Source organism: Oxyura jamaicensis, chromosome 1 (assembly GCF_011077185.1).
Source record: "Oxyura jamaicensis isolate SHBP4307 breed ruddy duck chromosome 1, BPBGC_Ojam_1.0, whole genome shotgun sequence".
In the NCBI taxonomy this organism is placed as follows: Eukaryota; Metazoa; Chordata; class Aves; order Anseriformes; family Anatidae; genus Oxyura; species Oxyura jamaicensis.
In genome coordinates this window covers 121,822,781-121,849,386 of record NC_048893.1, presented here as the reverse complement: position 1 = coordinate 121,849,386, position 26,606 = coordinate 121,822,781, and the positions used below count along the sequence as shown (strand labels likewise).

General features: G+C 38.8%; 1 protein-coding gene across 3 annotated transcripts; it reads right to left on the bottom strand.

Annotated features, from left to right (window-relative positions):
* Positions 1-2,808: 2,808 nt before the first annotated feature.
* On the bottom strand, positions 2,809-26,370 carry KLHL15 (kelch like family member 15). Of its 3 annotated transcripts, none has more exons than XM_035327059.1 (3): positions 26,141-26,370; positions 17,404-18,115; positions 2,809-9,448 (listed from the first exon to the last, which is right to left on the bottom strand). In XM_035327059.1, exons 2-3 carry the CDS (start codon positions 18,106-18,108, stop codon positions 8,339-8,341), a joined length of 1,815 nt encoding a protein of 604 aa, XP_035182950.1. In that variant the 5' UTR covers positions 18,109-18,115; positions 26,141-26,370; the 3' UTR covers positions 2,809-8,338. The 3 variants fall into 3 exon arrangements, with proteins under 3 accessions (XP_035182950.1, XP_035183815.1, XP_035184588.1); XM_035327924.1 differs by lacking the exon at positions 26,141-26,370 and adding an exon at positions 19,894-19,969; XM_035328697.1 differs by lacking the exon at positions 26,141-26,370 and adding an exon at positions 19,058-19,289.
* Positions 26,371-26,606: the final 236 nt, after the last annotated feature.

The following is a 26,606-nucleotide window of genomic DNA, read 5'->3' as shown; positions in this document are numbered from 1 at the left end:
AAACTTATTTTTTCTTGTTTTGGGTTTTATTCTCATATTAAAAATTACTGCTGGAAGTTAAAATATGTTCCTAGTATTAAGTTGCCACCTGTGTTAGATAAGAAAGGTGAGGAGAATGACCTGCAAGTGCCAAAAAAGGAAGCCAGAAGAGCTGTTACACAAGGCAAATCCCACAGAACATCTACAGCTGGTCAGGAAGGCTCAAGTGATTAGGACTCCATCCCAAGCGTAAATTAGCCAACAGAGGCACAAGAAGTTAGCAGACTAATTTCTTTCTAGGGGTGAACTGAATCTTCCTCCAATACGGGAGAGTGCTTTGGTTGTCCCTTGTACTGGCACCACCACAAACACCATTCTGTGGATATTGTAAGACTTCAGGAATCTGGGAATGTAAAGAGGAGAGGAATACACTGACCACCTTGGAACTCCTCCCTTGAGATGATGGAATTAACAAACCAGCACATGGGTGAAATACTTGTTTTCAGTTAGCATCAGGTTAATTCTTTTGAAAAGGAAGGGACAGGGAAGTGAAAATCTCATCAGTAGTACTCAAAAACATGTAAACACACCCATAACATGCACGATTGACCACAGGAGAGAAAAGATTGTCACAGAGAATAAAGAATTCTAAGGTCGGTTTAACTCAAGGTTGTGAGATGAGCAACACGGCACCAAAGAGAAAAAGAAACAACGCTTGCACTGTGCCTGAGGACATACTGAAAATGGGTGTGGGAAAGAAAGGTGCCAGTTTACGTCAAAGACGTATCTGTCTGGTAAAGCTAAATACTGCAACAAAAGGATTAACTGCTAAAGCCATCTATCTCCTTAGAAAACAAGTATTTTATTCAGCACCATTTATTGAACTTTTATCCATTAGAGAACTGTTACCAAGGGCGACATCATCGTGAGACACATTTGACAGATACCAGATACATGGCAGAGAGTTCTTCCTTAGTTTCTCAAGTAATACATAGCATTAATGTAGAAAGCTGGGCGCTCAGCATGAGGCACTTAATCGCTGGAATGAATGTCAGCGACAGAAGACCGGGTATTTAAACAGAGATCACCACGAGATTTATTTTTACCTGTAAGCGTTGCCAAAAGCTAGCTTTTCAACTAAAGCAGCAAACGTAGAAGTAAAAAATGTTAATGAAATTAGGACCATCTTTACACATATTCCCTTACCCTCTCACTTGAAGAAGCAAAAATTTTGCACGTGCATTGGCCAAGGTGGTGCTACGATCAAAAGGTGACAGTGAAACATCAACAAGACTTCATAGGCTGAAGACTTGATACCCTGGGGGCAGGGAGGGGATACATCACCAAGCACATTATGAATTCAAAAGGTACCAAAAAAATAGAGCATCTGTGCAACACCCGTATCAACAGTTTTTGTTTTAATATTATGAAGCTGATGGAATAAGAAAAACAAAATCCAATCTATAACTAACAGGGAACATCTGTTAAAATTAAGAATTTCAAGTCAACAAGGGTGGATAACATACCAAAAATCTAGAAGGAATTAACAGAATTACCTTTGCCAAACTAACATTAATTTAATATCACACAAAGCAAGTGAACACAGATGAGTGAACTACCATGAAGAAACAAGACCACGTACTCCAAAAAGTAAAGAATTTGATAAGAACAACTATGAGCCAGTTAATCTGAGAGTCTCCATAGTGAAACAATGGAAGCATTTTTTAAGGTTCCTAATCACCTAAGCAGATGCTAAAGGCAGCCAAGTGTAGTAGCATCATGGTAGAAAGGTACTGCCAGAAATGTGACCTTGCTCACAAAGAAAGGAAGCTAAGATGAAAAAAAAAATGTAAATAAACTTGTGACATGGAAATATTGCTGTCATCTTCTGTTCCGCTGTATCTATCCACTACATTTGGTCTGAAGCAAAAATGGGGGACACACCGCAATTGAAAGAGGCCCCTTCTCTTGTGGCGCGCTCCCTGGGGCCGGTGGATCAGCGCTGTTCTATCGTGATACATAGCGTGGCATCAAGTCAGGCCACCGAAGAGGGAGGAAAAGAAGCCACTTCATGCAAAAAGTCCTAAGTCATCCCGTGTACCAAAATAAAATGAGAATACTATTTTTGGACTGTGATGAGACCATCATAGTTATTTTCAAACATTTTTCGTAATTGCCTTTTAAACCAGGGGCTTTGACAGCAAGAGTTGCTGGAGAACGCTTGCAGAGAAAAGGAAAAATGTGTCAAGGGATGGACAAGGAAGGCTTACATCTGCCTGCTTGAGAAAATAAAGATCACGACCTCCTTCCTGTTTTACCTCCCTTCTTGGTATCAAATGTTGCCCTAATCTGATACATCAATCCTGAAATTAATACCTCGTTACTGGAAACCCGAAGTGGTATGACTTAGCCTTCAGGGTCCAGGTGTGTAATAAATGCACGTTGTCGCAGAGCCCCCAGTGCCATGTATTTGAGAGATTTGGTTGGATCTTCTTTTCTCCCAGCCTCTGAGTAACACCAAAGGCTGGCTTCAGTTCCCAATTTTGTTGTTTAAATGTAAACTTAGTCAAGTCCTGCAATCCAGGTACACTACACTAAGTATTACAAAGCATACACAAGAGCGTTTAAAGCTTAAAAATATTTTATTTACACTTTTCTTTATACACATTTTATACATATTTTTTTCAGTTTAAAAACCAAACACAGCGCATATGCAAGTCTGAGCATACTGTATCCATAGCTAGGGAAAATCACCTTCTGCCAAAAAGATACAGGACCCCCCGGGCCCCCCCCCCCCCTTTTTTTAAAAAAAAAAAAAAAAAAAAAAAAAAACAGTTTAAAAGAGGCAATTCTTAAATTATTCAGAGTTTATAGCAGCCCTGGGGTAGTCATTAGACAGTTAATCCAAATGTACATATGAGGTCATATATATATATAATTTTATATAGGAAAAGTATTTCCAATTGCTAGACATAAACATGGCAGACTCTGAAAATAACTTTTCCTGTTTACTTATCAAATACATTCCTTTCGATACAAACAATCTGATATTGTACACTGGAAACAAGTGGGATACTATAGCAGAATTGCATTCTTCAGCATATAATAATATATTTTCAAAAGACCTAAAAAAATAATATATAGGGAAAAAATATTTAAAATAAAAAATGTAGCTCACTCTTCCCTCCACCTGTTCCCGTGACTGACATGAAAGTTAGGTGGGTTCCACTGAGGTAATAAAAGCCCCCTAAGTACGGCCTTACAGTCCTACGTAACACTGTATTTCCTGGACTTACACCAATGCTCTCTACCGGAGCCATAAATAAAAACTACTGTCTGCAAACAGAAGTGGTTTTCCCCTAGCTACCAACTTAACATTAATCCAAAGATATTTGATCGTTGAAAGCTATTTTAAAAGACTATATAAACATTAATTGAAATCTGGGAAGTGGAAAAAAAAATAGAAATCCAGTAAAGCTGTACACAAAAAAAAAAAAAAAAAAAAAAAAAAAACAGTTTTTCTGCCACCTGCCACATTGACTATGCTTTTATGAAGTTCATCCGTACAAAGGGAAATTCTAAGTTCCTTATCAACTTGAAAAAATAGAATAGAGATGCAAAAGTACGCATTAGCATTTATTTTAAGCAGCTTCAGATCGTTTTTACAAACATGAAAACCCCAACAAGTTAGCTACAGGACACCGGCAAGCTTTGTTTTAAATGAGTTACACGTACTTTCCCGTTATGTTCTTGCCCATATTCCTTCAGTGAGCCCTGCCACAGGTGATGGACCACGCTTATTCAAGTTAACTTCACCAGTTTTTTTTTCCTATTAAATGAAGAACAACACGGATGTTTTCTTTGGTGAGCCAACCCTGTAAATACTTAAGCCCAGCTTATAACATTTGTGTCCTTATGTTTTAAGTACCTTACAGTTCTGTTTTCTTTGCATTGGACTGTTCACATACGTGAAGAACACATTTGAAGTGTTGAAAGAATGAGGGGCCCAATTCACTACTTTAGTTTTGTATGGAAAAATGACATTAAAAAGGCTAAACACCTCTACAAACCTGATTACTTCTAAAAAGACTGCCACTTACAAAACTGACAGAAGCTTGAAGTTGATTTTTAAAGAGCCATTAGCATCTCCCCGTAATGCTTGCCTTCATTTTGCAAAAGAATGGACATAATGAGTTAAGCAATGTTTTTCTTTTTAAACTTCTTATAATTCGTGCCTGCTGAATTTTATCCTTTGCTTCCTGAGCGTCAGTGCTTCATCCCTGATGCAAATATTGTGTTATCAGCAGGAAAAAAGGCAGCACTTGTGTTTGTAAGGCAGGAGGTCCATAAGAGAAAATGGCTGCAAGCCTCAGAGAGCAGCACAACATTAAAGTCACAACCCCTTAGAACTAGGTACAGCAGGACTGCCGTCATACTGCAGAAAGCAGGGCATCCACATGTTTCAGAAGAGGGTAACACAAAAGCAGGTTGTCAGGTACCTGATATGCTGCTGCTAGCCCTTCTTGCTAGCGATGCTTTCTGAAATAGCACTGACCCTTTGTGAAATCAAGTACTGCCTTCCTCCGGTTGGATCAGTGAGGAAAGAATTTCAGAAGGGTTTCTTCCCCACCTCATACCTCCCACTATGAACCTACTGCCAACATTTTGTGCGGAAAAAATGAGCTATTTCTTCCTTATGTGGTACTTTGAAAAGAGCTATCTGTCCCATAAGAACAGATATAGCAGGACGCTGAATGGCAACTGGCAGTGTTTAACCACCTTACAGAAGCACTACACATTTTGTCCCTTCTGGCTCAACTGGAAACAAACCTTCTTCCTGGAGCTAGGTGCTACATTAAGACAAGAAGCTGATACATTTTGGTATAAATGTGAATCAACTCGACTGTAACTCACTATGTCCACCTTTTAAATTAAAGGCAAGTACACTTGCTATTTAAAAGGAGGTGATACATTAAGTTTTAAGTACTTAGGTAAGATCAGATTTGCTGGTATTCTTTTAAGGGCGGGGTGGAAATAGAAGAACCTCCCAAACTTACTAACCAAACATTGTAACTTACCTTTCCCTTGATGAATGAGAGGCGTTTAGATGGTCTTAAAACCCTCCTTATATTAACCTACTCATAATGCTTAAAATTTGATAGTAATAAGCAATTCTTTTTAGCCATACTAATTTTGTTTTTCTTTAAACACTAAATGATCTGGAGCTAAATACTAAAAGAAAATACAAACAGAAACTTTCAATAAGATCTTTCTCTGAGACAGGACGTAACAAAAACAACTGGCTCAAAAGTTCCCACTGCAGTGGAAAAAAAGAATGTAAGCTAATTTTATATTTTGCGTTTGAAACAATAAAACCATGGTAGAAATGTTAACAAAATTAACATAACATTCTCACATACCCCCACACGTTCTAAACCCAAGCAAATTCCAGTCATTCCTAATGCTCAAAGATTACAGCCAGCTTCTCAACAGACACACAACTTCAGGGAAGCTGAAACCCTCAATATGAGTTTTGAAATTTTATGGAATAATCCATGTTACAATCCCGAAAAAGGTGTTTCAGGACAGGGCATCTAAAAACTGTATCTGCTTCAAAGCAGAGCACCTAAAAGTCATCTGGTTGTTCACATCGGTGTCGATACTCACCAATGACTTCACTGGCAGTTGCTTAGCCCACAAAACTAAAGAGGTACTTAAATGCAGAGCTGAAAACTTTATTTGGGACACCTCCATCCTTATTTTTAATCGAGTCTTTGCCATAAGCATTTACTACACCTGAAACATGGAAGACCAGGTTTCCAGAACCACATCCATTCCCCAGACTGACAGGTAAAGTACTCCGTGCTCATTATGCCCGTTTAAGCTTACTTGAGCAGGATTAGGTTTTTGCTGCCCCATGCACTTCAGAAAGGAGCTGGTAGCAAAAAGACTATGAACAGTAGAAAAAAAAAAGAAAAGAAAAAGAAAAAAAAGAAAAAAGTATTTTTTTCTTGTGCCCTAATATCCTATGAGATAGGTACAGCAGGACCTTTTTACTTGCACACAGCCAGCACCTCCTGGAATCAGGTATCTCTGCTCCCACACGGAGCGATGTACATGGACGTCTCACAGTGAAACTGAGGTTTTAGTGTAAACCAGGTTTGCTTTAAGTTAAACTATTAATTAAATTATATTTCTTACTCAGTAAAGAATTAAATATAACTGCAAACCCCAGTCTGCATCAGAGGGCTGAATATCGATATTTGGTCCAGACACTACCGGCATAGGTAACTTATCACCACAGCTATAATGGCATACGTTCTCTCTTTCTGTTAAAACTTATGGAAAAAAAATACTCAATCAGTTAAACATTTTTACTGAAAAGATCCTGCTGACTTGTCACGTAGCTCCAAATCCTCACACCTGCACCCAACATAACTGCTACAAAGGTATCGTTAAATATATGGATGAGGAGTTTTACACATTGCTTTAACTTCTATTGATGATTTCAAATTTAGTTTTGGCAATAAGGTGTTATTTTTAACGCAGGACATTTTGTGCGATTTTGGTCCCTCTGTAAGTGCATTCTTTTGAACTCCCTGAGTACAGTACATTCCTTTTCTACAGTGATTTCTGACTGGAAGATGCTGAATAAAGTGGACTTGCATTGCTGCATATGAAGTAGAGTCTCTTGCTTAAAGAAAAACCCAGTAGTATAAGATTTTACAAAATATGCAGGTGTGTGTTTCAGCATTTTGCCCCAACATGTCTGAACTAAGCCTCTGACTTCCACACATTTCTCCTTCGGATTCTCGAAGTGACTACTTTCACATAATTAAAGAAAATGAGGATTAAATAATTACTCATCATTATTTATGCCTTGGCAGACGATTCTTAATAATTTAGTGTTAGAATATCTGCAAGTTAACACAACTGAGTTTTTAAAAGCCCGCTTGGACCACACATCTCACTCAGTTCAGGCACGCTGAGGTCAGTAGCTGTAGGTGTGAAGGTTGTTTTGTTGTTTTTTGTAAAAGAAACATAAATGGAACCAACCATCCAACCACCGAGGCTCCACGTTTTTAAAACACAGTAGTTCACAGCAGCTGATAATTAAAAAATTAATAATAATAAAAGATTATACCAGTCCAATGTGAGTACAGGCGAAGTCACTGCTGAGAATAAACTATAGTACATCCAGTTCCAAAAATAACCATGGGTCAAAGACGTGCCGACGAGCATTTGCTTACTTACATTTTCCATTTTCATAAAAACGATGACTGGGCAGCACATTCACACATAAAAGAAACTCAGGTAAGGTATGTTTACTTTTAAAAAATAATTTATAAAATAACAAATTATTAACAGTTCATTATGTAGAATCAATGTCAAGGTTTTAAAGTTACTGAATCAATCAGTATACACTAAAGAGAATTTGATACCAGATGAGGCCTCCAGTTACTTAAGAACTTTGTATTATGTAGTTCATGAATGGAAAATACTATACCTTAAATTCAACAGATATTGCTGACTCTGTGCACTAGTTAAAATATATTATAGCTGCACATGAAAAGGTTTTTTTTTACAGTGTATGCATGTGTGTGTGTGTATATCTAACTCACCAACAAACACAATGCAGACAATAGAAGGCAGCACAGAAGTAGTGTTTTGAATAAAAATAAGTTCCATTTTCAATTTTGTAGAAAATGTGTAAATTGCATTTTGGCAGACTCACCGGTACTACTATACAAAACCAGGAAAAAAAGCCATGCAAAGGGGTCAGGATTATTCTTCAAAGTATTTAAGGGAAAACAGAAACACCTAGCAGATTTGAGAATACTTTGCAATTAATGGGAAAAGCACCCAAAGACAACATAAAACACAAAAATGGTTTAGTTTTCTTCTTTTAAACCTGGTTGTACCCTAGTATAGCTAATGAGTTTTACTTTGATGCTCAATAAAAAAATGAGAATAAAGTCTTTTTTTCTCTTCCGTCCACAAATATTTTGTTAAATTCAATTGATTTCAGAAGCAGTGTGGTATCATGGCCATAGAAGAAAAAAATAATGTATTACGGACATGAAATGCTATCAAAAAAAGTAAACACACCCAAAAATATATTTTTCTTTCTCCTACTTACAATTATGTTTGTTAAAAAAACAAAGCTTTTACAATATCAGACCAACTATTGACTTTTCTAATAAACTTGGTAAGTACTTTCCCTGTACATCCCGTTTCTCTGAAGCATTTAGCAGTTGTCCATACAGACAAGCTAACGTCTCTGAAGGAATTCAACTGGTTTGTATTTTCTGACAAAGGAGTTCAGCTTTTCAAATTTCACTGGCTTGTTCGTTCGTTCTTAGCTGCAACGTCTAACATGCTCCAAAACATATTCAGGAAAGTGCAAGCTGCAGACTTGTAAGCCATCCAGCTTACACGGCATCCTCGGGTATTCATCTTCTTTCCATTTGTTTTCCTCTGGATCAAAGGTGAGAATCGAATCACTGTAATGACCATTGTAACAAAGGCCTCCAAGAACCATTATCTGTTTGTCCAGAACAGCTACACCATGACCACTCCTACCAATCGGCATAGAAGCTAATATAGTCCACTGATCGGTATCTGGGTCGTAAACTTCTGTGGATGGACACCCTTGAGATTCAAAGGAGGCCCTTAGAATCACGCAGACACCCCCAAAGACATACAGCTTACCATTATAAGAAATCATTTTGTGAAAGCATCTTGCGTAATTCATTTTGCACTTGTTCTCCCAACAGTTAGTGACTACTTGAGTTCTCCTTGTTCGCTGCTCTACTGTCCCTTCTTTACTGGGATCAAATACGCACACTTGCTTAGAGGTTGAAGATGATGTAATTCCACCAGTGATATACAGCTTGTTACCAAGCACAGTCCCTTCATGTCCGTACTTATTGACTGGGTAGGGATCCACAAACTCCCATTTATCTTCAGTAATATCATACCGTTCGGTTGAGTAAAACGTTTCGTCCCTGGTTCTCCCAGCCACTGCGTAAACATACCTCCCAATAACTCCAACAGCAAACTCAGACCGTGGGACAGACATGTCTGCCATTCGTAACCAAGTGTTCTGTCTTGGGTCATATCTAAACACTTTGGATGAAGCATGAAACTCACCGTCTGGCCCCAGTTCTTCCCCACCTAATAGGAACACAAAGTTATTCACAATGGCAAGGCAGTCTGGTCGTAAAGGTACTTGAGGACCCTCGAGTTCCCACCAGACCCTTGGTTTGTGCAAGAGAAGAATTTTACTGTTTACCATACTGTGTCCTATCATTCCTCTAAATACAGCAGTCTGGGGTTTGGCAGAACGAATTTTGTTCGATTTCATTTCCATCAAAGGCTGTTGGTGAACGCTATGAAAGTAATTCATGGCTTGGTCAACCTCATGTCGCAGCTGCCGGGAGTATCGATAAAACTCTGATGTTTTTACCTATGAATACATTTAAAAGATATTAAAATTCTGACCAAGAGAAACAATCCAGAAAATCTAAGTGACTACGTGTCATTAAAAGATTATTTTATATTTTACTTAGTTTAATTCGGGTATTCTTGACAGCAATTGCATTTGTGTATGGAAGGTTAAGCTAATGCACTGTTATCCAAATCTCAGAAGGCAATTTAGAAATTAACATCAGTGGCTAACATTTTCAGTGGAATACTTGCATGCAAAATTTCAGCAGGGATTATGCACAACTCAAGTCCCCTAGTTTAAAAATCATTATTCCTTCTCCCTAAAAGCTCGTTCATCTTCTGCTTAATCGATGAAGTGCCAAAATTAAAAGCGCACTATTGCCCTGGTTTTGAAAAATATTCTACACACCCATTCTGTGCCTACTCTAATTTCTGATGAATTCTCACACCAGAGCCCAAGCAGGTATTCCCAAACACGAGGCTCTGCTCAGAGGGCCATTTAATCATGGTGGAAAGGGAAGGTCCGCAACCCCCTTCATTCAGAGCATGTGGTCACAGTAACCACTTTTCATCATGGTTACCTTATGGTTCCCCCTCTGTGCATCTCCACAGGTTAACATACACCTTCAACACAAGAGGAAAACTTATCAACAAATATTCCTTTGCTCGTGCATTTTATTGGTAAATTGCAGATGTAGGTTTGAACTTCCACTTCCCCGGTGAGCGTTACAACCTTTGTATCAATACCTAGTCATGAAGCACTCCTTCCTGCTGCCATCTCTCAATTTGAAAAGAGCTATCTCTGCTCAGTTTTTTTTTTTGAAAGAATGATTACAATTTACCTTCCCAGGACTCTACTATCTAAGCTAATTCAGGTTTCTGAAACTGGTCCAGAGATGATTCCAAAACATTTAATCTGATTTGAACATTTTCATTTATGTAACTCCAGGAAGCCATTTGACGCTCTTCAAAGAGGCTTCACTCTTTCTGTGCAACATTCTGAATTACACCTCTAAGACAAATTTAAAAACAAACAAAAAAACAACACCACTCCCAAACGTTACCTAATCCACAAATCCTCTATCCGATTTGATCCTAATTCTCAGTATCTTCTACAAACAAAATGGATTGCTTTCAAATATTCTTAACATCTTTAGTTCCTACCAGCTCCAAAAAGAGGAGCAATGCTCTGAAAAAATGTCAGGTAACTCCAAAATTTCAAGGCAACCACACAGTAACATCAGGACCTACTGTATTTCAATACCTGTTCCCCCACTGCCTCCTATTCCCTTTCCCAGGGGACGCAAAAGCCCGGACCACCACTTATGTAAGTGGTTATGGTGTGAATGAGTTTTCACATATATGAAAAGCAGTTTTGAAACAAATATTGTTTATACCTTGTGAATAAAACAGCTCCATAAACAAGGACTATGCAAATGGTTAGCTTTCTGTTAGCGCTTCTCTTCCTTGTATAGTAACCATGACGTTCTGCTATCAGATAAATATTTCAAAAAATCCTTTCAAGCCACATCCCACCACAGGTAAAACATAGAAAGACTTAAAGATTCAAATAAAATAAAATGAACAGAAAGTTAAATAAAAATAAGCAAAACAAAAATGACAAATAAGGCGGGTATCCTCAAAAGCTACTTTCAAATTCTAAAACAGCACCACAATGTCACACTGTTTGCACCCAAACTGGAGCTATCTTCTCTGGAATTAAGCAAAAAGACAATTTTTGTTCCACCTATGTGCATCTGAAGTTTTCTTAGAAGATTATGGAAGATCAACACACTCAAAACGAGCATGCCATCAAAGCCTGGCTGTGAGTGGAGGTGTTGTTTCTTTCCTAATCGGTCTGTCTTTACGACTGTCTTTAGACCTAGAAATGGAAATGCCAGCTGGAAACTGGCATAAGCCTCATATATCCTCGTCACTCTACTCCTTTATTTAGACAGCCTGAACCTCACACCATGAGAGTACATGAAAAGAAATGAGGGATCTATCTAATTTCAGAGACAGCCTCTCAAGACTAAGGAGCCCATCTATTAGTAGTTTACCACTACTTTTCTTGATAAGGGCACTAACATCAAAGCAAAGCTTCAATCTCTTACTTTAAACCAGTAAGAAAGACATCAAGAAGCAAACGTAACCACCAGTTAAAAACAACCCTCTCAGACTAATCTATGATTAGCTACACGCACAATCTTGAACAGATGAAAATGAAAATATGTAAGCACTACGAATTCTTACAATATTCAGAAACAAAAAACAGTGTGATATACTGTTTATCTATACTCCAGTAAGGAAAAGGTACTTGGAGGCTTCCTAGACTTTGGGAAAAACATCAGTGTTACTAGCCTTCCGCCTTTCACCAGCACCACCTTTGCCAAATAGGAACAGTCCTGCTCCTGAGGCTCAAATGATGGTCTAAGAGGAATGTTGGTATGTGTCTACAGGAACAAGCAGAGACTGTTCACGCTTGCTTGATATGAACAAAGGCAAGGCAACCATAGGACAGTTTGCCCACCTTCACATTCACCTGTGTTCATCTCATCTGTGTCAGATCTGGAATTACTTGAAAGTCCTATCCAGATCACAGTAAGGAAAACTTCCCATACACCTACACTTTTGAATAATTTTATAATACTTTTAATTACGTGCGTGTATAATCAAAAAGGGAAACAAGCATTAAAATTTATGTGTTTAGTGGTTAAAATACAACAGAAAGTTGCGTATTTTTTAGTTTCAGTAAATTAAAAGCATGGCCCACATGGCCGTTACCTGTAAGTAGAAAAAGTAGTTGTCCAACAAATATCTAAGTGCTTAATAACATACCAAATTTTCCTGATAAGTTCAAATGGAGAAGGTCTAGAAAGAACATGCACCTAGTTACCAACTTTTAAAATTAAAGAGAATGCTCACAAGCTTGTGTGGAACATCTGATAGATGGAAATGTACACTAACTGCGATTAATTTGAAGTAAAACAAACGTGAGTGTGTGGTAAAGAGTAGATCATCAGCTCTGCACTGATAATAAAAATGTTAAGTGCTTCACAGTATTCTCAGACTTTAGAGAGGCTTTCTGTTCTCTCGCTGAAGGGTCTCACAGGAAGTTTAATCCAGACTTCCTTACCAACACCAGTCTTATTGTAAAAAAGAAATTTAATCCAGGTGATAAATCTTCCCTCCTGTGATTTTTTTGCATTCTTTCCAGTATAATTCTTCAGTTTTCTGGACAAAACCTTCTTAGAGGTTCTGCTAGAACACAGGATTAATATTGGGACATAGCTATTGAAAGAACCACAGGAGAAATATCTGATTGCACCATCTACTAGTTACAGTGGTTCACAGTCAGACTTCTAGGTACAGTCAGAAAACAGCATGAACAAAATGAAGTGTTTCATTCCACAAAAAAGATGAAGAAAATAATTAAAAGCCATTCACCTCCACAGCCATCGTACAAGTAGCCAATACCAAAACTTTACCAAAACTGCCATCGTCCTTCCAGGCATAGTAAATTGGAGCTGGAATGCATTTTCTCTTCTTCAGTTTGAATCCATGAGACACTCAGTCAAGACCTCTGATTCTCCAAAATAAAGCAACTATTCATCATTGACTATTTTCCTGCAGAATTGCAATGCATGCAAGTCAATGAATTTTTCTAACTATATTCTGAAAAGAAATAAAGCCAAAATATAAGCCTTTACATTAGAGTATCTAGTCTGAAAAGCGAGCTCTATAAAGGATCAGATAAACCCCATGCTATGTCAGTCTCATTTTTCCCCTTTAACAATTAAGGAAATTAATATGCAGAATGAAAGATAAAGTGCAGGGTACATTTTCTTTAACACAAGTCTGTCTTCAGAGCATAGCTTTTTTTTTTTTTTTTTTTTTTTTTCTCCTCCAGCAGCCATTTACCACTCTTGCTCTATTTGTATTTTTGTTACTTGGTCTTTTAGTAAAAAGCTAACAAAAAATATAGAAAGGCTACTTTTGAAGTGGCCAAAATAAACATCTATTATTTGTAAACTCAGCAACTAATTCTTAACACGTTATTATCTGAAGTAGGCATTAGCATAGTTCCTTCTGCAGAACTGGTAAAAACAAAGACTTGGATGGCTCATAATACAACCCTACTATTTCTAGCCACATAAGCAGAAAACTAATTCAAAGGTCATAAAATTGTACCTGAGTTTTCTAAAACTGCTAATTCTGAATCTTTAAGTGAAACAACTCAAACTCAACTACCAGGAACACAGAAGCTATGCTATGTCTTTTCAAAGAAGATCTATGTATCAGATTTCTAAAGCTAACTCTACCTTTTACTTGCAAAAATAATAATAAATAAATAATTGAGATTTGACTAGAGATTAGGCTGACTCAAAACAAAAGCCTGTCAACAAACATAATTAAACTTCTGACACACTTGCTCCAAATCAAAATTCAGTCAAATTAAAAGAGTTACATGTCTCTAAAAGGGCAGCAACCAAAATTACTTTGCAACCAAACATCAGTATACATGACACTAGGTAAGTTGCTGTACTTAACTTTTCCTTTCTCCAGTATGGGTCATTGCTTAGTTACAGCCCACGGCCAGTGTGAAAACTGGTCAGTACCTGCAGGGGACTTTGAAGGGCTATTCTGCAAGTGCTACAAATAACGTAGTGTTTTTCAGCCTAGCTATAAAAAAAAACAAAAAGACTGTGCAGCAAGAACAATGCCCTCAGAGTGTCTCTCCAGTTAAAAAACAAAAAAAAACAAACAAAAAGAACAGTGAGAGAAATTATCACAGTCAAGCTGGAATCTAATTATAAAGAACTCTCCTATCAGAATAGGACCAGCAATCCATATGCCAGAATTGAGGTGCTCAGCACATAATAAATACTACTAGCAAATCAGTGATAACCTTCAGACAGAAAAATATCAAGTGTAGCACCTAATTAAGAGAACTGGGGACCACTAACCTTAACCACTAGACACTTCTTATTCTAAACCTGAGCATATAAAATATGTAGAAAATATTGATGTGTAACTTACTAGACAGGGAGGTGAGAAAAAAAATTATAGACAGAGACATTTATCAAAGACAACATCACAATGACAAAATTATAATACCATCCTCTCAAAAGCAATGATTTGCTAGACACAGGAAAGCACGTACTCAAAGATGGATTAATTAATGTGCTTTTCATCGTATCTCTGAAGTACAAACTGAGGTACCTAGCGATTAGTAAGTTTCCAAGTTAAACTCGGAATTTATAAATCAGCATGGACTAATCATAACAAACCCTACAAAATGGTTATTTGAAAAAACTTCCATGTTTCAAGGACAGAGATTTTTGAAACATTTACATCTGAGCAGATCAAAATCAAAATACGAAGGGAAAGCATAAAATGGCTGCATACAATAACAGAGAAAAACTCAACTTTCCTGAGGACCTACAAGAGTTATGGGTAGGTCTAAAATAAAGGCAAATATAATGTCTAGTGGAACTTGTGCGTCAGTCATGAACCCTTCCTTTATTTTCAAACAATTTTCCCAAATCCTTACATTTATCTTTTCATTTCCCTCATATATCTAGTTTAAGGACCAAACAACAACAGAAGCACCCATTCCTGCTTCAGAGGCAGCTCTTCCAGGACCGTTTAGAACAAGCAAACAGGCTACACCTTCTCTTGTGCATCCCAAATGCATGTCAGTCTTGAGGTATTAACTGTCACTCATCAGTTCCTTTTTAAAAAGACAAGCCATCCCACTCAGATTGTAAATCTCTTTTTAAAATGCTCTAAGAAACAGAATGGCCTAAGAGGCAAGAAGTATCCTTACTGTGACTTGCAAAATTACGTTATGTAAGTTATTTATGTACTATAATGACAGACATCTCAGAAATGCCTGTTAGAAAGGTTACATAAGAGTACATATGACATGTCAGTGAGTGTATTGTGAGTACTGAGCTTGCTGAACCGTAAGAGTCAGCCTCGGACTGTATTTGGTACATTTATGCAGGAGTTTACCATGCACTGGCTTCAGGAGAAAAAGGAATTCTTGTCTGATTTTTTATCTCTGGGAAAGCAGAGTAATCAATATCTTCCCCCTTCTACACACAGTAGCAGGTTTTCCTCAAGTTACTGACAGAACAGTTAACAGACGTGTTCTTTTATTAAAAAAAGAAAAGTGGTTTATATTTTTTTTCCACATTGGCTTCAGCTGCAGATGTTCTTTGTCACTTGTCATGCTGGATTACTCAGTGCTCTCTAGCAGGTCAGAAGACAAATAAATTTCTAGCTGCAATGACGAATGACATGCATATTTAGCTGTGCTTCCCTGTACTGAACATAGCACTGTCCCCCTTTAGAAAGTGCACTGGCATCTCTCCATTGCCACATACAGTTATGGGTAGGGCATTCTCAGATAAAGCTTTTACATGTGGGTATATAACCCGGGACGCTGAAAACAACATCTCTCCTGAAGTGCTATCTGTTTGGTAGCTGCCAAGAGAAACCATGAAAAGCAGCGTATGCAGGATAGGTATCAGTGATATCAAAACCAACTTCAGAAGTTACACCTAAATATAACCCTAAAAATCAACACGCACTTTTCACTTGCAGAAATTTCACAGGAGACAGCTTGATCCTTGAACTTCTATTCCAAAAGCTCAAAGAGCTGAAGCCTCTTTCACATGAATCTTAGCTTATTAAATTGACTTTAAGAATACCTAGTGAATCCTACCAGTTTTCCTACTGAAAGGCTTAAATTACATAAAAAGGTAAAAGCTTTATAAAAAACAAGGTACTACGTGGTATCTTGCAGAATCCAGCTCTTACTAGCTGGATTTTTAACCCAATATAAACATTCCATTAGTGTTCTGAAACAATTCTAGGTAATTAGATTTATTTTATGTCCACAGGCTAATACAGGATCACCAATATATTTTATGTATTAAGTTTTCTACTCAATTCACACACACAAAAACAACCCACTTAAGGCCCAACACAGGGCATTAAATCCTGTTAATTCATTAGGAGGTGAAAAACATACAAGTTAAAGTTCGTCTCATCACACAAAATTAATAACATTGTTAAAACAAAATAGCACAAATTAAGTAACTCCTAACTTGAATACCTTTATGGCTACTAGCCTGTGAGAGAGCTGCTTATGAGCTTTGTAGCTCTCTCTTTTGACAAATATTCCTGAGATTCTCAGGAACTAAAGAACAACATTTTTTGTTTATTCTTCAACAGGACAGTGGAAAAAGCAAGTTCTCTTTTAACCTCTCAACATACATAATCATCAGATAAATTTTAGATCACCTATTACAAAGATTCCCCTGATATTCAAGGTCATTATGTTTCACACTGTCAATCACTTTTGATTGCATTATTTGCCTTGTGTAAAATCAAATGTATGTGTAACTTTGAGGGATTGGGACTTACTTCCAACTGCTGTGTAACAGCGCAAGTACTGAAGATACAATAACAACAAAAACACCCTGCAGATTTAACAGCAGATGACAGTTTTCATTTGTAAACAATTATAATTTTTTAAAAAGTACTTAAAACACACAAACTCCACAGTCAGTATGTTTTGATTATATTGGTAACATTTGTCATGACATATGCCCTACATAACACATGCAGTCCCAAAATCTCAGGAAAGCAAGAAGTAACTTGTAGAAAACAAGAACGATTAAAATAAAACTTGATACAGGTGACCTTGTTTTAAAACGTCCTTTCCATATGAAGTCACTTAAACACATGTACTGTAAACCTACCTGTTCTCCAGCCACTGTACAAACTACTGTCTAGTAATCAGATGACAATACTTTAAGATGTTTATCTTCTACAGGTATACTGGAAAAATAAATGGTATCTTTTGGTTCCTCCTAACAGGACTGGGAATCTTACCTATTTAATGGCATGCTGCCCTAGCTAAATGATGAATCCTGTCTATTGCTTTTCAAATGCACCAACCTTCTCAAAAACACTGGATGGTGTCATCAAACAAAACCTGATGTTCTGAATGATGGTGTCCGTATGCCTCCAGCGTCTTCTATCATGGCGCAGCCAGGCCTGAACAGCTTCATACAGCTCTATCTCTGGAAACCTGCTCAGATGATCATTATCCAAGTAAGACATGAGCTTCTCAAAGCTCAGATATGAAAGGAAGTCAGGTCTGGACATGAGCGGCACAAAATTCTCTAGCAGAAAGGAGTCCAATTTTTCCCTGACTCCTTCGATGTTTACACCAAAATCATCCAGAAGTCTCATAATTTCTGCACAGTTCTCTAAGCAGATCTTAGCTAAGAGAAAAGAGCAGCAAAATTTTACCACCTCTATAAGCTGGACATACATGGCAGCCTGAAGGATTTCATGAACAGTGTTCATACTCAGTTCAATAGTTCCATAGTACATGAACTGGAGGACATGACTGAAGCCTGTAGCTGTCAGACCTTTCAAATGGATTTTGTCCTGATCTCGTTCCCGCATGTCAGCTGTGAACATAATCCTGAAGTAATCACTCTGGGTGGCAAGCAGTGCTTTATGGGCCTGAAATTGGTGGTCTTCAATGACAAGTGTGACATCAAGAAGCAATCCCTCCTCATACAGTGCTCTGAATCCAGCAGAGACACTGGTGTCATGGATGGAGGAACTAAACCCTTCCACGTCCCCTGCCATGAATCACCTGAGGGAAAAAAAATAAACATAAAAATAAAAATAAATTTTTATTTCTAGTAACGAACATATCACAAACTCTTCCTGACCAGATAAATCCTAACTGAAGTTGCTTTCACTAAGACTTAAAAGTCTTCCCCATCCTTTTGGTTTTATCTTCAGCTGAAAAATTAACTGAAGAAACAACTTAAGACTCAAAATTCAAATACTTTTCACCCCCAAATATTCTCCTTTTAAAGAAAGGATGACGAACAAGAATAACTTTGCAATAATAACAAAGTAATTCCTCACTCCACACTACCTAGTGGTCAGATAATGAACATACAATACCAAAAAGCTCACCATTGTTCTCCCTCCTTCCCCCCGCCCCCAATCTTTCTAAAGGAGGTATCTCAAGAGAGCAATAAAACACCCACTCTTGAATATCAAAGGTTTCAGAAAGGAAGTGGAACTTCCTTAACTTCAGAACCAAGCTGTAGAAGAACTGTAAGAGGTGTAACAAAAAAAAAAAAAGTTACCCTCCTTAAAAAATGTACATCAATTTACTCAAAAGTTATTTCTAGGAAATGAAACATTTTGCACTTTGGAGATACCATTTAAGTTTTTTGTGTCCCATTTCTCCCACAATGATGTAGTCAAACTTTCCCTCTTGTTTCTTATTCTCAGAATTATTTACATAATGAGATTTATAAACTACAAAATACGAGAGGCCACAGGAAGCACTGACAGGATTAAGTCACAATAAATAATATTCTATCTACTGGGTTTAGTGAAGCTTAACTGCTTTTTAAGTGCTACTTCTGTGCAAGCTAGGGTCAACACAATTAAGTCAAAAAGAAAATAAAGAACAGCATCATCTTGCCCTGTAAAAGTTAAGGAAGATTAATAATCAGTAAAAAGCAGTAGAAAAAAAAGTACTAAAAATCCAAGAATTTGTCAAAATCTTGCTCACCTTCCTGGGGGCTAGCTAGGGTGCAGTTCCATTAAACAGCTTGAACCAACCTAACCATTTATCACTATTCACAGGGCAACAGTGTGCTCCATTCTCCCTGTCCTCATCCTGGAATATAAGCTTCTGCTGCTTACTTTGTGCCATTGCTGCTGCTCATCGGACTGCTCTGGAAAACCCATTCAGCTCTTAAGCCTGGCAGAAAATAAACCACAGGGAAAAACATGACCAGAGAAGTGACCAGGTTGGTCAAGGTTTCACAACTTCAGAGAGCAGTTATTACCACATTGTACGCCAAGCACACATCCCTGACTGCTGCCATTCTATCGGCAATGTATTTTATGAGCCTCCATGAACAGATAATCACCTCCTCTCCTTAATTTATCCACACCCATTCTGGAAAACAAAACCTGAGATTTTCTTTGTCTACACAAAACTACAGTGGTGTGTGGGTGTTTGTAGCCGCGCCTTGTGGAATTGGCACCACTCCCACACCGTTGAAGCCTGCTGACAATCACAGAACAGAGTTAAGGCCAGGAGCAATTCAGGCAAATTAAGGCCTTAAAACAAAATTCAAATTCCTCAAAGTAAGAGCAGCAGCAAGGGAACAAAGCTGACAACCCAAACGCTTGCCAGTGATCCAGTATCCATGATAGCACACTCCTTTCAATGCCACTGAAGAGAAGAGAGAAAACGCAAGCTGCTCTTGTGAATCCCTTGTTCCCAAATAAAGCACATCCCTGCCAGAAAGATAAATGATCATCAAATATTTTCCTCTTAGCCGTTGATAATACTTGTATAAAAACAGGAAAGGATAAAATTACTTTGCTAACTCTTACCATCTCGAAAAGCAGCAACAAACTGAAGAGGAAACATAAAGCCTGGCTTCAGGAATTTGCTTTCCAATAGGAACTGCGATATTAAATAAAAGACAAGCACTAATATTAGATTTTTTTTCTTTCATTAGAGCACTTCTAACACCTCTCCTTCCACCTCCAGTTCTCTGATGTCTAACAGTAGCTGAGCTCACACTAAATTTTTTTCTCTTTATGAAACTTAATGGTGACTTTAAATGGGCTTTAAATGGGCTCCCCATTCTCATAAAATACAGAGCAATTTCTATATACAACTACCTCTTCATTTGGTTTGAAACTGGCCAAGGGGTTCAAAGGTTAGTAGGATTCTAAGGCAGCAAAGCTGGGTTAGCTACATTTCTTTAGGAGATAACTAAGGCATATGCCTCAGTTTCAATTCCAAGGTGAATGGAGATGACAGGACAGGACAGTTGACATCTGCAAATGTGAGATACGAACAGATAACAGAAGAATAAATATAAATATATATATAAAAAAAGGACAAAAATGTCACAAGAGAAGGAACGTTCCCCAGGTGAGTGGAGCAACATACAATAATCTGAAAATAATGGGATTTCCCATCACACAGGCAACAATCCTATGGAAGAGATTTCTTCAAAACAGTACATATGTTACTGCATACATAAAGACCACACAGGAACAATACCAGTAAGACATGTTGGGGGCCTTTGCCCTTAATTTGAGAAAGATAATTACATTATACATACTCTGCAAATGAGAGGAACTCAGGGCTTTAAAAGGGTGCTCTCATCACCCTCAAAGCAACAAAAAGGAAAAGTCAGCAAGTGAAGACAAACGGAGACAAATCCCAGAAGGTAAATGCACCAACTCCAGAGGAGCAAGTCGGGTGTTTTTTTTAATGATCTAGATAAATAAATCAAGTCACGATATCCCAAAACCAGCATCAGACTGTGATCTAGGTAACTTGATGGCCTAGATCTAGGTGGATGGCCCTGCTTGAGCAGGGGGCTTGGACCAGATGACCTCTCCAGGGGTCTCTTCCAACCTCAACCATCCCATGATTCCATGATCAAGGTGTTTTTATAGCATCTGCTTTATTTTTTTTTTTTTAATTTGATTAAACAGTAGTAAAAAAATCAGAAATAAACTATTACCATTTAAATTTAAATCTATCAAAAAGTAAGGTGGTAGGAATCACCAAAAGGCATTAAAAAACAACAACAAAAAACAACAACAAACAACTGCACTGAGGGAATCCGTATTAGGTTCCAACTTTCCCATCTCCCTAGAGGTGGTTATTTGGTAAAATATATAATAAAACATGAAGTCAGCCACAAAACTCAACAGTAACAAGGTAGTCAACACTCTGAAATTATTAGTTCAGAATGTTTCAGAGAATGTGATGTTTTAAGTCACTTAATCTTTCTTTTCACATCTCTGCTTATATTATTTTTAGTAAGTCTTACAATTTTCGATCTCAAAATGCTTCCTCCCAAACATAACACTGCATTTAATGGATTTCTTAGGAAGACACACAAATAAGACTTCACCAAAACCCCATCTAAAGAAGCCTCAGAATTTTACGAGTAACAAGGGGAAGACTACTCATCTCCCTCTATTAAACAAAAGGAGTAAATACTCTTTTACTGGTCTAAAGCCATACACAATATCAGAAGTTACAACTTTCTTTAAAACTCAAAATTGTATTGGCCAGTGCATATACTTTAACAAGGGGTTAAAATAGTTTTCTATAGTCTTCAACAGAGACTGAAAGATTAAAAGGTAAATGTGTATTATGACCATTTAGTAAAAATCTTCATTGCTATAGCTAGTATTCCAAGTCAAAAGCAAACAGCAACATGGTAGCTCAAATATTAAAAATGCAATACAAAATACTCTCAAAGGAAGTCATTTTTCTAAAGCACAGCTATCCTATTCCTCCCACACAGACACTTGCAATCTTCGATGTAATTCTATGCACTATTCAAATGCTGCAGCTTATTTCCCAGAAGACAATAACGTAACAATTTTTTCTTACTTTCAATAAAAGTGCAAAATTCAGAGTTAGATTTTTTTTCCACCCATGCAAATCACAAAGCACACTTGATTTGACAGAAGACACGTAGCCTGCAGTGATCCGTAAGGAAAATGGAACAAAAAATTCCAACGTATAAACAATAAAGGGAAAAAAAAAACTAAAGCAGACATTCTGCATTGTCCTGCGCATACTAGAGCTGATCAGTGTAATGCAGCACAGGAAGTAAGATTCTCTGCTGAAAACACAAGAGAAATACACTCAACCTTGTTAGCTTTTCCTGACGTTTCTTCCTCTTTCAGCACATAATGCATTACAGAGTCTACTCTGCTGCGACTGTAAAAGCTCTTTCTTGGAACATTGATTTCTCATCTTTATTCTGCAGTTGTAATAAATGTCTGAAAAGCCTGCTCCAGACTGCATTTTCTTGCCGAACAAGGAGCACCTTCTTTCCTCAGGGTCTGAGGCTTTTAGTCACAAGTAGAAGAAATGGAGGCTAAATGCACAGGCTACTGAGAAAGAAGTTATGGAATACTTACTTGTGGCTCATGCCCTTCTTGATTTCAAAATCTATCCAAAAGCAGTATTTCCTGAAAAAAAGCGCCCTAAAAAGAAGAATCTGTATTTAATACGGAAGCTTGTATGCACTTTGTAGAGATAGAAATGTATTGTCCTAGTAAAGAACTGACATGATCAAGCACAGCATCTGAAAGGCAAATTTCTGCTTTCCTTTCCTGCTGTTTCTTAATAACTCATTTGTGATGCTGAGACAGAACGAGCAAGCTTCATATTAACTACTTGTTCATTCTACCTACCTCATAGAAATTCTAAGAAACCATCTATGGGAACACAGATGAACCCCATTTTTTCACATAATAGAACTCTATCTCCAGGTTACACTAAAAGATATTTTACAAGACATATATAGCCATGTATTGGTAACAAAGTACTAAAATAGAGCTTAAAAACGGAAATAAGTTCCATCTATCCCATTGCTTTCATCTGTCAAATGCATGCATTTAAATGTAAATTTTAAAGCCAGTATATATGCTTTATATAGCAAAGCACGTAGCAAAAACTGCTTTGAGGAGCACTCTTTCACACTAACTTTATTCAAACTAACACTGTCCTGCACTAAGGCAACATTTCTCCGTAGTCAGATTTTATAAATATATGTGAAAGTACATACACTACATACAAGCAAAACATTCACAATTGCACAAACTGGTTGCTGAAAAGTGGGCCTTGAATGCAGATAGGCAATGAGTGTATAAATGTGTTTATACACATTTACATAATTTATCCCCCATATTAGGCCTCTATTTATATGGTTTGACACTAAACCCTCCAAACTTTGTCTGAACCACCATTTTTCCTCACAGCTCCCCACTAAGCGCAATGGAAGGAATTACATAAAAGTGAGAAGGATCAGTAAGAGTTGATATCAAAACTTTCCAGTGCTAGAATAATTGGAGATACAGGAAATAAAGAAACATATCAAGTTTCTGCATGTGTAAAATCCTTCATAATCCTAAATTTTGGAAACAACTTTTCTTAAACCTCTCAGCATTATCTGATTGTTCACACTGAGGACTTCACCCAGCCCGAGGTGAGAATTCCAAAAGCATCCAGTTACTTCAGAAGTGAAGAGTTGTGAGCTTAACAGTCACAGAGCCAAAGGAACGATGCTGCCAGAACTTCAGAAGCTAACGCCTGGGTACTCTTGAAAACTAGCCGCTGCACGAGGCATTTCTTTTAGGGGCATACAGCAGACACTGACAGTCTCTACCTGTGTTGCTATCTCCAAGCAATCCACAGCAGCTCTGAAAAACAGCAGCATTTTTGCAGCATATCAGTGCCTGTGAGGTCATCATGGTTATGCTGGAAGCGTTATCGGAACTAGTTATAACCAAACATACTTAAACAACATATGGATCGTCTCAGCTCAGCATGCTTATACGTCACACTGGAAGTGTGCTTCAACCACAGTGTACAGTACTGGGAGTGTTTTGTTCTCAAAAATGCTCTAACCCAAAGCAGATGTGTTGCTGCTCTTCAATATATATTCATAATGGATAAGGTTCTCAACTCACATTGCTTTCTGTTCCTAAAAAACAGCATTACAACCCAATTTAGTCTTTCTCCACCAAAGAATCCAAACGTTATAAGCACACACAAAAAAAGACTATTGAAGAGTATAGATATCACAGTCAATTTAGATGAATACTAACAGATTTTGTCAGAAACTTCGCATTTTACAACACTAGCAACCAGAGAATAATAATATGCTCCCCGGATGAGCCCTTAAATCAAGCTTTAGGATGATAATCAAAAGGTGTCTGATGAAAGTGGATGCTTGACAAGCTTTTTAAGACTGCCAGACATATTAAGTAGTTGTAAGCTGTAGTTGCTTGACCAGTTTAACCTCGCCTGACTGAATCTGAACTCAGTTTCTGTCTCATGAATTAACATTAATGACATATACGTTAGTTTTGCATAGTATTATGCCCATTAAGTGGATGACGTAATCGCACCTTGCAGACACCAAGAGATTTTTAAACCATTTGATTGAACTATCACTGCAGCTACACCTTTATAAAAAACATGCACCAGTGCTAAGAACAAGCGCAGCCCAATGCTGTTCCAGCTACATTTACTGACGTCAGACCATGCAGTCTAAAATATTTCTCATAGAGCCATAAGAATGAGAATCGTCTCTTACAAGAAAAACTTGTAACACTAATATGTAAGAGTTAAACAATGGCAGGGATGAAAACTCTGAACTTGCCACTGCTCTCAAAGAAGGACTGCCCTACCTTAAGTGTCAACATTATTTATGTATTTGTAATTTATATAATGATTAATTTTATCAAATGTCAGAATTATTAATGACCAGTGATTTTCTCATTGTCAAGATACTAAGAACATCACAGTGTATTTTATACAGAGAAGTATCAAATTACGTATTACCTACTCCGTAACAAAAAATCTAATCCTACATGTTTACAGCCAAGTGCTTAGGCTTTTAGCACATACAATTTTAGCATAATAAAAGGTAATGAGCTGTAAGTTACTACTTCAGTAAAAATTATTTTAATATAATTTAGGATATTTAAACTATTTCTTAAAACACATTGACTTTTTTGTTATCATCCGTAAATTTACTGCTAACTCAGCCATGCTTTTTTAGTAGTCCTCTGAGAAAATAAGAATGAGATTGTGCCCTTTGTCCAAGATGCACAGCTTTTGACTCCACTGTCAAGTGCCAACTCCATTTGTCAGGACAGAAGTCTCAAACTTCTACAAATCTGCACCAAATTGGCAGCTACCCAAACAAAAAGACCCAGTACTACCTCCAGCGTGAGCTCAACTTATCTTTTCAGCTTCGCCTGCTGAAAGGCAGATCAGCACGTGTAGATCCAAACCAGCTACAGGATATAATTAAGGAAAGTGAAAGGAGATGAGTGACGGTGGGAAAGTTTATAGGACATGTGGTAGAAATTAAACACGTTGGCTAGGTGTTGGAAGGAAAAAACACAGAAAGGATGCTGACACGTGGTGGTATGCCAAGGGGGATCCAAGAGTGAACTGGGGTGATGAAGGTGAAAGAGCTGGGCTACATCTTAAGAATAGGTGTATCACACAACAAAGAAGTCAACAGGACACCACACTTCAGCAGTTCTGCCTTTTTATCGGGTAACAGCTTTGTGGTTCCCCTATTCTTCATTTAAAGGAATGAAAAAGACCTTAAGATTTTAAGCGACGTTTATGCGTTTACCAAAACAGGTCGAAGCCCCAGTACCAATACTGAGCGGCAGGCTATTCCTGCTACCAGGAACCACTATTTTTTCTAACACCGCCGATCGCAAAGTAGCCCTTCCTGCGCCAGGCACTCGGCTGACCTACTTCAGCTCTCCTACCGACACGTCCCACGCGGCTGAGTGGCCCCGACCAACGGGGCAGGAGGGCCGGCAGGTCCAGACGGGCCGCCGGGGCCCGCAGCGCCGCGCTGGGGCCGCCGCTCTCATGGCAACCCACCGCGGCCCAGCCATGCCCGCCGCCCCCTCCCCAGCGGTCGTAGGCACGGAGCCCGCCGCCCTTGCCGCTCTGCGGGCGGAGCGGAGGAGGAGGGCCCCGGAGGCCGGGTGAGGCGAGGGAGCTCAGGCCGCCCTCAGCGGAGCTGACGGCAGCGGCACGGCTGGCGGCTTCGCCTACCTCTCGGCGGCAGCGGCGCTGAAGACGCGGCTCCTCCCGCAGAACCGGCGGAGAGGGTGCCCTCCGCCTAACATTCAGCCGGAGGCGGCGGTAGCGGCGGGACGCGCCGGGGGGCTGGGGAGAGGGGCGAGGGCTGAGGCAAAGCCGGGAGGAGGAGAAGAGGCGGAGGAGGAGGAAGAAGGGGGGACCCTGAGCTCCCTCCTCCCCGCGGTCCGCGTTCGGGGAGAGCCGGGGAGCCGCTACCCCCGCGCCACGCTCCGCTCCGCCCGGCCAGGGGCGCTCCCGGCCCGGCCTCGCCGCCGGGGTGCCCGCCGCCCGCCCCCCGCGTACCTCCTGCGCTGCCCGGCGCGGCCGCAGGCGCCATGTTCCCCCGCCGCAGGCGCCCCGCGCCGCCCGTCACTTCCGCCGCCACCTGCGGGCCCGCCGAGCGGCCGGCAGCCCGCGGGACGAGCGTCGTGGAGGGCCC